This window comes from Prunus persica, chromosome G4 (assembly GCF_000346465.2).
Source record: "Prunus persica cultivar Lovell chromosome G4, Prunus_persica_NCBIv2, whole genome shotgun sequence".
Classification (NCBI taxonomy): Eukaryota; Viridiplantae; Streptophyta; class Magnoliopsida; order Rosales; family Rosaceae; genus Prunus; species Prunus persica.
In genome coordinates, this window is record NC_034012.1 from 3400969 (window position 1) to 3415998 (window position 15030).

Below are 15030 nucleotides of genomic sequence, written 5' to 3' on the forward strand. Positions count from 1 at the left end.
ATTATTTTATTTTAATATATGATATACTCAAGTCTATCTTTCTTGTCGCATATGTTAAAATTCAAAGTTGTTTGTGATGTGATTGTGAATGACGAATGAATACATTGAATTGTCCTGTTCAAATTTGTACGAATCCACTTCCTGTTTTTGGCAATATATTTTTTTGGGTCGAATGTGTTTCAACCACAACCAAAGCTGTACAATAAAAAAGGTGAAAATATATATTGTCAGAGAGAATGGTCACAGGCAGCTCATAATTTAGACTAACGATCTACTTATCAAAGTTCTTTCACATAATCCAAACGGTGGGTTTGAAAGGTAAAAGAAATTTAATAATAATCCATTGTTTCATTTCGTTTCGAGGTTGATACTATAAAAACTCTGCGGACAGAGGTGGCAGAGCTCGTGGAACGTCAAGTGGGTGCTGGAGAAAAATGGCAGAAAGTCCTGATATTTCAAAGCTCATCTTCTTCTTCAGCTATGTTGTTGTGCTCACTCTGCTTATGTATATTGGACCCACCAAATCCCAAGCACAGGCGGGGACTCTTGCAGATGATGAAGGTGAGGGCTCTTACTTTGATTCTTGGTTTGAACTTTGAAGTGATATATATGAGAAGTTATTGTTTCATTCATCTGAAAAACAGAGATTATACATGAAACTTCAAAAGTTCAGTGCTTTTGATTGTGATTTTAAGTTCACACGCTTTGTTTTGTAAGAGTTTTGATTGTTCGACAGTTCGATAGGAAAAAGAAAAAAATTAGTGGAAATATTTTCCTTTTCCCTTTCTCCACTATTTGCCAAACCTTATAATGCCTGTTGGAAACCTAAAAGAAATAAACTTTATCATACCCATTGCTCTTGTTTTTGAAAAAATTATTTGAGATTTTGTTTTTGTTTATATGGGTGTGGTGGCAGTGGATGCCCTTCGTGAAATAGCTGAACAACTGAATAAAAAGGACTGGAATTTCAGCGACCCATGTAGCAATGTTCCAACTTTTTCAACCCCACATACGGATCAGTACAACAACACTCTCATCTGCAATTGCTCCTTCACTGGCAATGTATGCCACATCCAAAGCATGTATGCACCTTTTACAAGCCATACTTTTATAATTTCTGCATTATTTTCCTTGTGATGGTTATTGGTCAATGCTGCAACTGCAATTGCTGAAGTATGCAACCCAAAACAGTTGGATACATTGAGTTGAATTTAACACAACATTCATAACTTATAATATGCGGATCCTTATCATGCAGGTATCTGACGGGGCAGGAACTTGATGGTGTGCTTCCCCCAGCACTAGTGAAGCTAACTTACCTTAAGGAAGTGTATGAAGATATTTCCACAAATTTGTTTTAGTTTTTACCCCCTCAAAACTATTAAGCTTCTATCCCAGAGTTCCTAATAGCACTCTTTCTTTCTGCTCATAGTATTTTGGGCCAGAATTACCTTAGTGGTTCAATACCGCGTGAATGGACTTCTACGAAGTTGGAATTTCTGTAGGTGACTTCTAGACTTGTCTTTGAAGTTTCCAATAAATTCTTGTGCCAATAATTGAACTAATGTAATGTACCCAGTGCAGGGTTCTCAGTGTGAACAACTTATCAGGACCCATCCCTGGCTATTTGGGAAGCATAACTACTCTTCGAGCTTTGTATGCTTTGAATCTTTCCTACACTGCTTTTAGTTTAGTCAGAATTAATTTTATGCACCAATTGGTTTGGTTTGGATATGAACTTGGCAAGGCTTTGCTTTCAGGGCCTTGGAGAGCAACTTATTTTCTGGAACAGTTCCCCCAGAGTTGGGGAAATTGGTTAACTTGGAGATGCTGTCAGTTTGCTTTTTTATCTTCCTTTGTAACTTTATAAGTTCATAAGTTATCATTCTTGGATTTTCCTTAGCAATTAAAAGTGTTAATTGACAATGGTTTGGTCTTGCTTGCCCATGGGTAACTACAGCTATCTTCGCGCTAACAATCTCACTGGAGAGTTGCCTCTTGCTCTCACTAATCTGACCAAATTAAAAGTACTGTAAGTGATTTTACCGTACCTTAAATAGTTTAGGTTCTTTCCAGGATAAACTTCAGGTTTATGTCATTCAATATTTTGGCTTTTTGTATGATTATTTACAGACAGATTGGTAGTAACAACTTCACTGGAAGAATACCTGACTACTTTCAAAGTTGGAAAGAGCTCCGGATGTTGTAAGAGATCTTTTATAGCATGCCTTTTAAATCTCTGTCTTCTGCAAATATTTTCAGGTGTAAGCTAAACCATTTCAAATGTGTTGTTTACAGAGAGATGCAGGCCAGTGGTCTTGAAGGGCCCCTTCCTTCTAGTCTCTCTGCCTTAAATAATATGAAAGACCTGTGAGTCCTGGCTTCTAAGCGCTCAGCTATCTTAATTAACATTATCTCCTTGATGTGCTTTTCGAATTTAATTAAAAAAAAGATTATGAAGACACTTGTCTTCTTATGCATTATCATGACATAACCTTTTACAGAAGGATTAGTGACTTAAGTGGGGAGAGTTCAGACTTTCCAAACTTATCAAACATGACAGGCATGCAGAAATTGTGAGCCATCTTTGTGGTTTTAGTATATTTCTGATTAGCATAATCCACTTGCAGATAAAAGTGTTTTTCTTATATGGTTGCTCGAATTGCAGGATGTTAAGGAGCTGCAATATAACAGGAGCAATCCCTGAACTTATCTCTAATATGACAAGTCTCAGTGTTTTGTAATTCTTCTTTCTATTCATTCTATATCTCTATTCTTTTTTCATGGCATGGAGCTCTTAATAGTTGGCTTTACACTGTATGGGCTCTAGATTTTACTAATTTTGTATACCGGACTGGTAATATTCATTTGATAAACTTTCTTCGGTGTTCCCACTATCATATCAGTCCATGAATTCTGATTATTTTTATGCAGAGATCTTAGCTTCAATAGATTGGAAGGGAGCATTCCAAATCTTGCAGACATTATGCAATTGGCCACAATGTAAGGAATTGACCCTTGGTTTCTGCATGGATCAGGATCCAACTTTTGAAATTTCCCTCTTGATGCTAACATGGAGCCTAATTTTGGATAAAGCACATTCTAACCAAATGAAAATGAGTATAATTTTGTGTTTTCATTTACCAGAAAGAAAAAGAAAATAAAGAGAAATATGAGTACGATTAGGATACAACCAAACTCTCCCTAGGAACCATACCAAGGAAGGATGGGCCTGCTAAGAACTTTAGATTTCTCTTCTTTCTGTGCTAACCTTTTGAACCAATATTTATGTTGATAAATGTTCATTAACATCTGTTTATTTTGCTCACTGATCAGATACCTGACAAGCAACTTGCTTACTGGGCTTCCAGAGTGGATAAGAAATAGAGACAGTCGCTAGTATGTTTCTTCATCCTAAAATCTTACATATGTTTTCTGCTTTCCTAAAATCTTATATTTTTTGCTTTGTCATCCTAAAATCTTATTATATATATATATATATATTTTTTTTTTTTTTCATTTACTCGAATCATGAATCCTTTTGCAGAAAATGCATGTGCATACCTACATTTATGCAGTAACTTTCCCTCTTTTTAGTGTGCTCTGAGGTGTCGACGAATACTGTGATAACACATATAATAATAGTTGTCCCTGTCTTAACAACTTACATTTTTGAGAATAGTGGTAAACCAACAAACTCTATTGTGATATCAAAGTAGAAGATCCTGAGTTTGAAGCGCTGCAATTGCTTTGCAACCTCCCAATTTAAGTTGAATTCCACATGTTGGGGTCTAGTGAGGGAAAATGTTAAAATATGAAATAATTTTTTTCCACATCCTAACAGCTAGTAAACTAAAAAATTTTATCTGGTCACGTGTATGATATCTGGTATTATTGACTGTTTATTTAGGTAAAAAATCTTCTATCTTACTGTCTTTGGAATGTTGATTAATTTCCTCTTCCTATTTTTCTTTCCAGATTATGTAATTTTCTTATTTATAAGTTTGATCAAAATATTCTGATATTAGTTTTCTTGGAATTCCAATTAATAGAGAACTTCATGTTTGTGCAGCAATATAGATCTTTCTTACAATAAGTTTTCTGGAAACTCTGTCCCAACTAATTGTCGAGAAACCTTGTAAGCATAACTGTTTTTCTATTTCTTCTTTTTCTTAATATCCTTGAGATAGAGATACTTTACTTTCTGAATATATGAAGGTAACTGGTTCTTTTCTGTTTTTATCAGCAATGTGTTCAGAAGTGTTTCCAGGCAGAACAATTCGTATGCTTCTAACTTAATGAATTTTATAAGAAGACTTTTCATTTCTCATCTTTAATTTTAAGAAGCTAATGTCTGCTTTTGGTAATGTAGGATACTTAGTAATTGCCTCTCTCCATGTTCAAAAGGTAATTAAATTTGTCGTAGAATAAAAAGCTAATGGTTTAAGTTCTTTCTCTTATACTTTGTTTATGCTCATCCCCTTATAGATCAGTATTCGTTGCATTTAAACTGTGGTGGAAATCAAACCACCGTTGGAAACATCAAGTATGATGCAGATGAAGCCTCAGGAGGTGCAGCAAAGTTTTTTCAGGGCTCAGCGAATTGGGGATTTAGTAGCACTGGTGATTTTGCAGATGTTTGGAGTTCTGACAAAGACTATATAGCAAATAATATTTCTGTACTCAGAGTGGACAACTCTGAGTTGTACAGAACTGCACGACTTTCTCCTCTATCTCTCACATATTATGCCCGTTGCTTAGCAAATGGCAATTACACTGTGAAACTACACTTTGCAGAAATAGTGCTCAGAGACAACAGGTCTTATTACGGTGTTGGAAGACGAATGTTTGATGTTTATATACAGGTAGCCCCTTGCAGTGTTTTTCGGCTCCTTATTGTTTTGTAACTTCTACTTTCTAATCATTTGGACAAATTTTACTGTTTTCCATGTCTTGTCACTCACGAAGCTTAACTAGCAATCCGCAACTCCTCAGGCCTTATATTTGCCTAATTTTTCAAAACCACTCCCCCTCTTTTTCAATTTTCTACTTAAATGGGTATGTAATCTATTGCAGGAAAAACGGGTGTTGAAGGATTTTGATATTAAAAAGGAAGCACAAGGGGTTGATAAGGAAGTGATTAAAGTATTTAAAGCAGTTGTTAGTGTTAAGACTTTAGAAATCCGCTTTCAGTGGGCTGGGAAAGGGACGACCAATGTTCCAAAAAGTGGAGTATATGGGTCTCTTATATCAGCTATCTCAGTGCAGTCTGGTCAGTAGTAAGTTATAAGTTACCTATTTATATGTTACTGTAGAAATATACAGTTTTCTTGTGGTCACTGTTCTCGGTTGTTATTTCACTTCTAGATTTCAAGCGTCCTGATGATAGCAAAACAAAGATATTCATTGTGATTGGAGTTGTTTCGGCGTTGTGCCTTATTTTTGCGACTTTTGGCATTCTTTGGTTGAAAGGCTGTTTCGGAGGCAAGACATCTAGGGAAGAAGGTACAGAAAATTTCATACACATCAATTTTTATTCTACCACTAGTTCTTTACTAAGTCCATCTCATTTTCAGTTAATAAATAGTTCATTATGTTAACCTTTTGACATGGACAGTTCTCAGAGGATTCGATCTGCAAACTGGTTTCTTTAGATTCAAACAAATTAAAGCTGCAACTAACAACTTTGATGCTGCAAACAAGCTTGGGGAAGGAGGCTTTGGAGCTGTTTACAAGGTATTCTACCACTCCTTTTTGTTTCCCTATGTAAGAACTTTTCATTTGTTTTTGTTTTTGTTTTTAATGCTTTGTTCTCTCACCCTTATGGAGTATTATGGATGACCTACATTCCTCAAAAGTATTATATTTCAAATTGCAGGGCGAATTATTAGATGGCACTATTATTGCCGTTAAGCAACTTTCTTCAAAATCAAAGCAAGGAAATCGCGAATTTGTGAATGAAATAGGCATGATTTCTGCTTTACAACATCCAAATCTTGTGAAATTGTATGGATGTTGCATTGAAGGAAATCAATTATTGTTGGTATACGAATACATGGCCAACAATAGCCTTGCACATACTTTGTTTGGTAAGCTGGACAATCTAGAAGTGGAATATACACTTGTATTATAAATAGTTTCATGAATCTCCTTAGTAGTTTTTGTTAAATTCAGGTCCAGAGGAAGGCCTAAAGAAATTGGACTGGCATACAAGGCAGAAAATATGTGTTGGCATTGCCAGAGGTCTGGCTTATCTGCATGAGGAGTCAGCACTGAAAATTGTTCATAGAGACATCAAAACAAACAATATACTGCTTGACGAGGACCTTAACCCTAAGATATCTGACTTTGGTTTGGCTAAGCTGGACGAAGAGGAGAAGACCCATATCAGCACCAGAGTTGCTGGCACTATGTGAGCAGCCCTTCATTTTTTTTTTCTCTTTCATTCATTGTGGTTTCTGTTTTATTCTTTTGCTTCTCTTAGTTTCTCTCATCGAATGATAAAGTTTTGAAACAGATGATAGAGCTCTTAGTTTAGATCACATGAATGCTTTGAAAGAGAAATCATGGAGTATTTGTTACTGTGCAGAGGATACATGGCGCCGGAGTATGCATTGTGGGGTTATTTAACTGATAAAGCAGATGTTTACAGTTTTGGGGTTGTTGCATTGGAACTCCTATCTGGGAAAAACAACATCAAATATCGGCCGAATGAGAATTTTGTATGCCTTCTGGATTGGGTAATATCTTCATCATTCGTTTAGCATGCAGAAGTACAAGTGGAAACAGGTTGCTTTTCTTATTGAAATATTTTCATATCGTACCCTCTCCATTTGTTGTCAATGCTGCAGGCCCTTGTTTTGCAACAAAAAGGAAATTTGATGGAGCTGGTGGATCCAAAGTTGGGGTCTCAGTTCAACAAGGAAGAGGCAATGAGAATGATTAAGGTAGCTCTACTATGCGCCAATCCATCACCGGCACTAAGACCTACAATGTCTGCAGTAGTGAGCATGCTTGAAGGGCAAACTATTGTTCATGAGGTGAAGATAAACCCGAGTATTTACGGTGATGAATTGGGGTTTAAGGCCTTCACAGAGGACTCTGATATTGATCACAGCTCCTACGATGAAACTCGAAGCCTCATTTATTCATCCAATGAAAAATGGACAGCCTCTACCTCATCGTCTGTCTAGGATGTCTACGCAGTTAGTCTTGATTCTCAATATTTCTGAGTGCCCTGCCTAAGAAAGCATCTACTGGTACCAAAATCGAAGTGTCACTTTACTAAACAACAATTGCAAGAAAAGCTAGGACAATAGACTGTACATATCTTTGACACCATAAATTTGACAATTACCCCATATAAGACATCCTTCATATATAATGAATTATGACTGATGACTACCATACGCAGTTTAAATTTTCATTTACCACATGTACACACATGCTCTTGTTGGAACTACATTTATAACATGCATCTAGCAAAGCTATAAACAGACAGATCATGGCATTTCCCTTTCATAGAAAATCCTGAAGTTTGAATTATACCTTATGTACTAGACTAGTCATGGATAGTCAAAATTAGGCTTTATCTGTTTACCGTATGATGATGGATATATGGTTCCAAATCCTACACACGCTTTTGAGAATTGTAGTTAATATTCTGTGTATGAAATAAAGAGAAAATAAAATATTCGTCTACTTATTTAATCACAAAATCTAAAATAAATTAACCACAATTCGATATTTTTTTTCATTGTGACCCTGAGGAGAATCTGATTTTGGCGCCTTCCTCTGTTCAGTTGGTAGGAAAAAAAAAAAAAAAGAACTAGATAGTTAAACAATTTTTTATGAATCTTCTGAGCAATGTTTATGGTGCGATTGGTTGACCTTGACCTTACTAAACCTATGCACTAATTCAGCACTGGTTATCCATCTTGCACATTCCAAGTTGATCACAACAAGCCTTTAGAATAATGAAGTCCGCAGATCAATGAATTATATAATCAATGAATAATTCTTATGAAGTGATTAATCTAGCTAGTCAAGTTTGGATTATAATTTATATGAGAAGAGCACATGCATGTTGGGGCTTTGAAATTTGGATAATTAATTAAATGGACAAAAGGTTAATTAATCAAAGTTTATTCACCAAGTCTTTGGAGAAAAAAAAATGGGTCGCTTGCTTGGGAAGTGAGTGAGAAATTTAATAGACTCCATGGATGATTTTATAAAGGGTTTGGATAGTGCTCAAGGAATGTGAAGTGTGGGTGGTGAAGAAAAATGGTAAGGATTCTTAATGTTCCAATGGACATGATCTTCTTGTTCAGCCAAATTAATATTGTGCTCATAGTGCTGATGTGCAATATGGGACCAATATCATCAACAGCACAGCCACAGAACATGACTCTTCCACATGATGAGGGTAGGCTGCTGCTGCTGCTGCTTTCTAAATGTAGTTTTTGGTTTTTATTTATTTAAATAAAATAAAAATAGAAGGAACATTTGATGGGATTTTGGCTTTATGTGGGTGTGATGGCAGTTGAAGCCCTTATTGAAATAGCTGCACAACTGCATAAAAAGGACTGGAATTTCAGCGACCCGTGTAGCAATGTTCCAACTTTCTCAACCCCACATACAGATCAGTACAACAACACTCTCTTCTGCAATTGCTCCTTCCCTGGCAATGTGTGCCATGTCCAAAGCATGTATGCATATATTTTTGCCATTTGTATGCTTTAAATTCTTGCTGCACTGGTTCATTCATAAATTCATTTTCCTAATTAAATATGATGGCTGCTGGTTACTGTTTGGAGTGATTAGTCAAGAATCAACCTTTGATTTTTTGGATCCTTGTTGTGCAGTTTTCTTGTGGGGCAGGAACTTGATGGTGTGCTTCCACCAGCACTGGTGAAGCTACCTTACATTAAGCAACTGTATGAAGAGCAGAGATTTTCAATAACTGCTTTAGCTTTTACCATCTCAAATCTATTGGTTTTTATCCTAATTAATAGGACTCTTTCTTCTTTGATCATAGTAATCTGGGCCAGAATTACCTTAGTGGTTCGATACCAAGCAAATGGACTTCTACGAAGTTGGAATTTCTGTAAGTGGCATCTACACTCATTTTTGAGGTTGCCAATTAGTAGTTTTCGTGCCAATGATTGATCTAATGGAATGTACATAGTGCAGGGTTCTCAGCGTGAACAACTTATCAGGACCAATCCCTAGCTATTTGGGAAACATAGTTACTCTCCAAGCTTTGTATGCTTTCAATCTTTCTCACTTGCTGTTTATCTCATTTACATTTACTTTTGTACCAATTGGTTTGGTTGTGAACTTGAAGTGACTATCTTTCAGGGCCTTGGAAAGCAACTTATTTTCTGGAACCATTCCTCCGGAGCTGGGGAAGTTGATTAACATGGAGATTCTGTCAGTGGGATTTTTCTTTTTCCAATGTTCATAGTTTGACATTCTTTGCTTTTCATAACCAAGTTGAACATAACTAGTGACAAGGTTTGACATGCCATGACTAATTAACTACAGCTATCTTCGCGCTAATAATCTCACTGGAGAGTTGCCTGTGTCTCTCACTAATATGACGAAATTAAGAACACTGTAAGTGATTTTTACTGTATTTTACATAATTAAGATGTTTCGAGTTCAGGTTCATGAAATTCCTTTTTTTTTTTTTCTTTTGGGTGGGGTGGTTCAAAATATTCTGCAGTTGGATTGGCAGTAACAACTTCACTGGGAAAATACCGAACTATTTTCTTAGTTGGAAAGAGCTCGAGATGTTGTAAGAGATCTTTTCTACCATGCATCTTATATCTCTGTCATCTTCAAGTATCTTCAGTTAAAATATAAATCCTTTTCAAATGTGTTGCTTACAGAGAGATGCAAGGGAGTGGTCTTGAAGGGCCCATACCTCCTAGCCTTTCTGCATTAACTAAAATGTCATACCTGTGAGTCTTGCCTTCTAAGTTCTCAATTATTTTAAGTTTCAGATTTTTTGCATTCTCTTTTGAGATATCATTGCTGAAGAGACTTGTATTCCTAATAGTTATTTGAAGTGATCTTTTGCAGATCGATTAGTGACTTAAGCGGTGAGAGTTCAGATTTTCCTAACTTATCAAATATGAAAGACATGCAGACTTTGTGAGCCATCTTTATGGTTTTAGACTTTTAGTATCCTTTCTGATTAGAATAACCTACAAGTATATAACATTTATTTTCTTATATGGGTTGCTTCATATTGCAGGATGTTAAGGAGCTGCAATATAAGAGGAACAATCCCTGAATATATCTCTAATATGACAAGTCTGAAACTTTTGTAATGCTTCTGTTTATTCATTCTCTGCACTTTTGCTTGAGCTTACATATATGTGAAAAGCTCAAAAGTGCTAAAATTGTTGAATGATTGTAGATCCAAATGTAAAATTTGGGAAAGCCTTACTACTACTACAATTTAATTACTATGTGGTGGAAAACAAAAATTTGGCCTCAGTATTTATCATTTGCTTTTTCAATTTACTGAAGTGTCATTTGATTAAAAAAAAATTCTGTACTGTATTCCCAGCATCACGAGTACATAACTTCGGATTACCCCCAAACCTATTTCTTTTGCAGGGATCTTAGCTTCAACAGATTGAAAGGGAACATTCCAAATCTTGTGGATATATGGAGATTGGCCACAATGTAAGTCAAATTTATATGGGTAGCTATATAGCTCACATAATGTGTAACCTTAAGAAACATTGATACAAATAATTTTTTATTCACATGTAAACATATTGCTCAATGATCAGATATCTGACAAGTAACTTGCTTACTGGGCTTCCGGAGTGGATCAAATATAGAGATAGTCGCTAGTATGTTTCTTCCTCCTAAATCTTACTTATTTATGGTTAGAGTTCTGTTTATATCCATCATTTACTCAGATTACTCAGATCGTATGTCTACCACTAGCACGCATGTAGTGTGCATACCTACATGTTTATTGCAACCTTTCCTCATTAATTTGTGTCTGTGCTTCTGAGGCCTCAACAGATAAATGTCTCTGATTAAGAATATAGTGACTTGTAGACAGATTATAACGCTACACGAAAGATAAGGCGAATTACACAATGGATAAGGTTATGTATACAAGTACTTTTGGCTGAAGGTTCATGATTATAAGAAGGCTGGGGTATTGTATTGATGATGAGTGGTTAAGTCCAAAATTTTCTATCTTGCTGGTGTCTTTGAAATGTTGAATAATTTCCTCTCTGTTCTGTGCAAATTCAGTCACTCATGTAACATCCCACATCGACCAACGGAAAGGGGGTGATGTGCCTTATATGTACATGCCCGCCTCCATCTAGCATGAGGCCTTTTGAGAGCTCACTGGCTTCGGAGTCATGGGAACTCTAAAGTTAATTCATGTTACAAATTTTACCAAAATATTCTGATATTCTTTTTTCTTGGAATCTCTGTTAATAGAGAACTTTAAATTTGCATGCAGCATAATAGATCTTTCCTACAATAACTTTTCAGAGAACTCTGTCCCAACTACATGTCGAGACAACTTGTAAGATTAAATCTTTTTTTCTTCTATATCTTCTTCTTTTCATTTACTTTGCTTGAGATTTACATATTTTACACTCTTTGGCTATCTAAATATGTGAAAGTAACTAGGTTGTTGTTTTCATCAGTAATGTGTTCAAAAGTTTTTCCGGGCAGAACAACTCGTAAGCTTCAAACTCAATGAGTTCCACAGGGAGTTTATTCATTTTTCCTCATTCATTGTTCGTAAGCTAATTATGCTTTTTGTGTATATATATCAATGTAGGATTCTTAGCCATTGCCTCAATCCATGTTCAAAAGGTAACTAAATCTGTCGTAGAATATCTCAAGTGTATGTTTTTGTTTTCACATACAATGTTGTTTTGAGTCCATTTGTCATCTACCTTTTGTATGCTGTTTTTTCTCTATAGAGCAGTATTCGATGCATATAAATTGTGGTGGAAAACAAGCCACCATTGGAAGCATCAAATATGATGGTGATGAAGCTTCAGGAGGTGGAGCAAAGTTTTTTTATGACACGGGGAATTGGGGATTTAGTAGCACTGGTGATTTTGGGCTTATGAATTATGACCAAGAGTATATAGCAAGAAATAGCTCCATACTCAATATGACAAACTCTGAATTGTACAGTACAGCCCGAATATCTCCTCTTTCTCTCACATATTATGCCCGTTGCTTAGCAAATGGAAATTACACTGTGAAACTACACTTCGCAGAAATAGTTATCAGAAACAACAGGTCTTATTACGGCGTTGGAAGACGAATTTTTGATGTTTATATCCAGGTAGTCATCCTTTTATGTTCACCATAAATGAGATGAAGCATAAATAACTATTCTCCATGTTACTTAATTTTTATTTTTTAAGCATTTGGATAAACTGAACTATTCTCCATATTTTCTCTAAAAACTCAACCACCTATCAACATAGGCTTCCTTCCTCCAATGTTCTTAACAATTTTCTTAATCACTCCCTTTCGCTCTTAGTTTTTAACTTGAATGATTAAGTATAGTAATTATTACAGGAAAAACTGGTATTGAAGGATTTTAATATTCAAAAGGAAGCACAAGGAGTTGATAAGGAAGTGATAAAGCTATTTAAAGCAGTTGTCAATGTTATGACTTTAGAGATCCGCTTTCATTGGGCTGGGAAAGGGACAACTAATGCTCCGAAAAGAGGAATATATGGTTCTCTTATATCTGCTATCTCGGTGGAGTCTGGTAGGTAATTTAAGTAGTAGGTTTTCTCTTCATTTTGACTGCCATCTTGTTCATCACTGTTCTTAGCTCTGCTTTCACTTCTAGATTTCAAACCGCCTGATGATAGCAAAAAGAAGATATTCATTGTGGTTGGAGCTGTTTCAGTGTTGTGTCTTATTTTCATGACTATTGGCATTCTTTGGTTGAGATGCTGCTTCGGAGGCAGAGCATCTACTAGGGAACAAGGTACTATGAATACCGTGCAAAAAAGGAAATAAGACTTAGCAATTTGAGTTATGTCATGTCCATATGGAAATCTGCAAGAATAAATGTTTCTTGTAATTGCTTGATTTTTCAGTGTTATTCTTTTCCAATGTTGTCTGATAAGCCAAAAGGCCCTCAAATTCTCAGTGAAAATCAGTTCAATATGCTAACCTCTTGTCACATGAACAGATCTGAGAGGATTAGATCTGCAAACTGGTTTCTTTAGATTCAAACAAATCAAAGCTGCCACTAACAACTTTGATGCTGCAAACAAGCTTGGGGAAGGTGGCTTTGGAGCTGTTTACAAGGTATTCTACAACTCCTTTTTGTTTCCCCTAAATATGCAAGCACTTCTCCTTTTGTTTTTCTTTGACTTTGGTCTATGACACTAAAAAGTGTGTGTATGAGCAACATTTCTCAAATGTATTCTATTTCAAATTGCAGGGAGAACTATTAGACGGTACTATTATTGCAGTTAAGCAACTTTCTTCAAAATCAAAGCAAGGAAATCGTGAATTTGTTAATGAAATAGGCATGATTTCTGCCTTAAAACACCCAAATCTTGTTAGATTGTACGGATGCTGCATTGAAGGAAACCAGTTACTGTTGGTATATGAGTACATGGAGAACAATAGCCTTGCACATTCTTTGTTTGGTAAGCTGGAAAACTTAAATTGGATGGTAAACATGTTATACGTTCAATACTAGTTTGATGAATGAATTTTATTTGTGAGGTTATGTTTGAATTCAGGTCAAGAGAAAGGCATACTGAAACTGGACTGGCATACAAGGCAGAAAATATGCGGCGGCATTGCAAGAGGTCTGGCTTTCATGCATGAGGAGTCCACACTGAAAATTGTTCATAGAGACATCAAAAGTACCAATATACTGCTTGACAGGGACCTGAACCCTAAAATCTCCGACTTTGGTTTGGCCAAGCTGAATGAAGAGGAGAAAAGTCATATTAGCACCAGAGTAGCTGGAACTATGTGAGAAACCTTCCCTTCTCTTTCTCTTTCCTTCATTGTGGAACCCTAATTGATTTTTGTCTTCCAAATCTTGATTACTTCGTTTGTTTGTATTTGATCACACAATGATAAAACACTCTTCCCATTTGTTTTTCAGAGGATACATGGCACCAGAATATGCATTATGGGGCCATTTAACTGATAAAGTAGATGTTTACAGCTTCGGGGTTGTTGCACTGGAACTTGTATCTGGCAAAAACAACATCAAATATCGGCCAAACGAGAATTATGTCTGCCTTCTTGATTGGGTAAGATCTTACTGCATTTCGTTTAGTACATGAGTTAGTAGGAACTGTTTTCCATTTGAGATATTCGTCATCCAGCTTTGTGTTACCCTACACTTTTTGATCAGGAAAATGAACTTTTTTATGTTACAAGTTGCAAATGATGTTCTACTTTCAATTTCTCTTCAGTACACTGACATCAAAATGTTCTAAACAATATACATATATATATAACAACAATCAAGAAAGTCTATTTTTTCATCTGTTTCCTTTTTGGATGTCGCAGGCGTTTGTTTTGCAACAGAAAGGAAATCTGATGGAGCTGGTGGATCTAAAGTTGGGGTCTGAGTTCAACAAGGAAGAGGCAATGAGAATGATTAAGGTAGCTCTACTCTGCACTAATCCATCACCAGCGCTAAGACCTACAATGTCTGCAGTGGTGAGCATGCTTGAGGGCCAAGCCATTGTTCATGAACTGAACATAAATCCGAGTATTTATGGTGATGAAATGAGGTTTAAGTCCTTACGAGATGAGTCTAATCTGAGTGTTCAACAGAGTTGGTGTGAGACTCAAAGCCTCATTTATTTATCGGATGCCCGAGGGACGACCTCTTCCTCCATCGTCTGTCCAGGATTTGTATACAATAAATTTTGATTCTCAATAGTCACATCATCAGATTCGTACCCCAAAATCAGATATCCAAAATTAGAACTACGTACATGGCCTTTGCATTCCCATTATTTGTACCAT

The 15030-nt window shown here is 36.0% G+C and overlaps 1 protein-coding gene and 1 pseudogene across 1 annotated transcript; both read left to right on the top strand.

Moving 5' to 3' along the window:
• On the top strand, positions 217 to 7545 carry LOC18780447 (probable LRR receptor-like serine/threonine-protein kinase At1g07650). The gene is made up of 24 exons (XM_007213616.2): positions 217 to 561; positions 917 to 1082; positions 1259 to 1330; positions 1433 to 1501; positions 1585 to 1656; positions 1761 to 1832; positions 1961 to 2032; positions 2134 to 2205; positions 2299 to 2370; positions 2505 to 2576; positions 2669 to 2740; positions 2935 to 3003; positions 3337 to 3399; positions 4073 to 4138; positions 4247 to 4282; positions 4373 to 4407; positions 4489 to 4865; positions 5077 to 5272; positions 5368 to 5505; positions 5618 to 5736; positions 5879 to 6089; positions 6175 to 6412; positions 6590 to 6740; positions 6852 to 7545. Exons 1-24 carry the CDS (start codon positions 435 to 437, stop codon positions 7191 to 7193), a joined length of 2979 nt encoding a protein of 992 aa, XP_007213678.2. The 5' UTR covers positions 217 to 434; the 3' UTR covers positions 7194 to 7545.
• On the top strand, positions 8258 to 15020 carry LOC18780422 (annotated as a pseudogene).

Excerpts from the sequence above, each read along its gene's own strand:
- LOC18780447 (XM_007213616.2), top strand. The coding sequence starts at position 435 with ATGGCAGAAAGTCCTGATATTTCAAAGCTCATCTTCTTCTTCAGCTAT. Across the intron at positions 1,833-1,960 it reads TTGGTTAACTTGGAGATGCT|CTATCTTCGCGCTAACAATC; the intron begins GTCAGTTTGCTT and ends GGGTAACTACAG. Across the intron at positions 6,413-6,589 it reads ACCAGAGTTGCTGGCACTAT|AGGATACATGGCGCCGGAGT; the intron begins GTGAGCAGCCCT and ends GTTACTGTGCAG.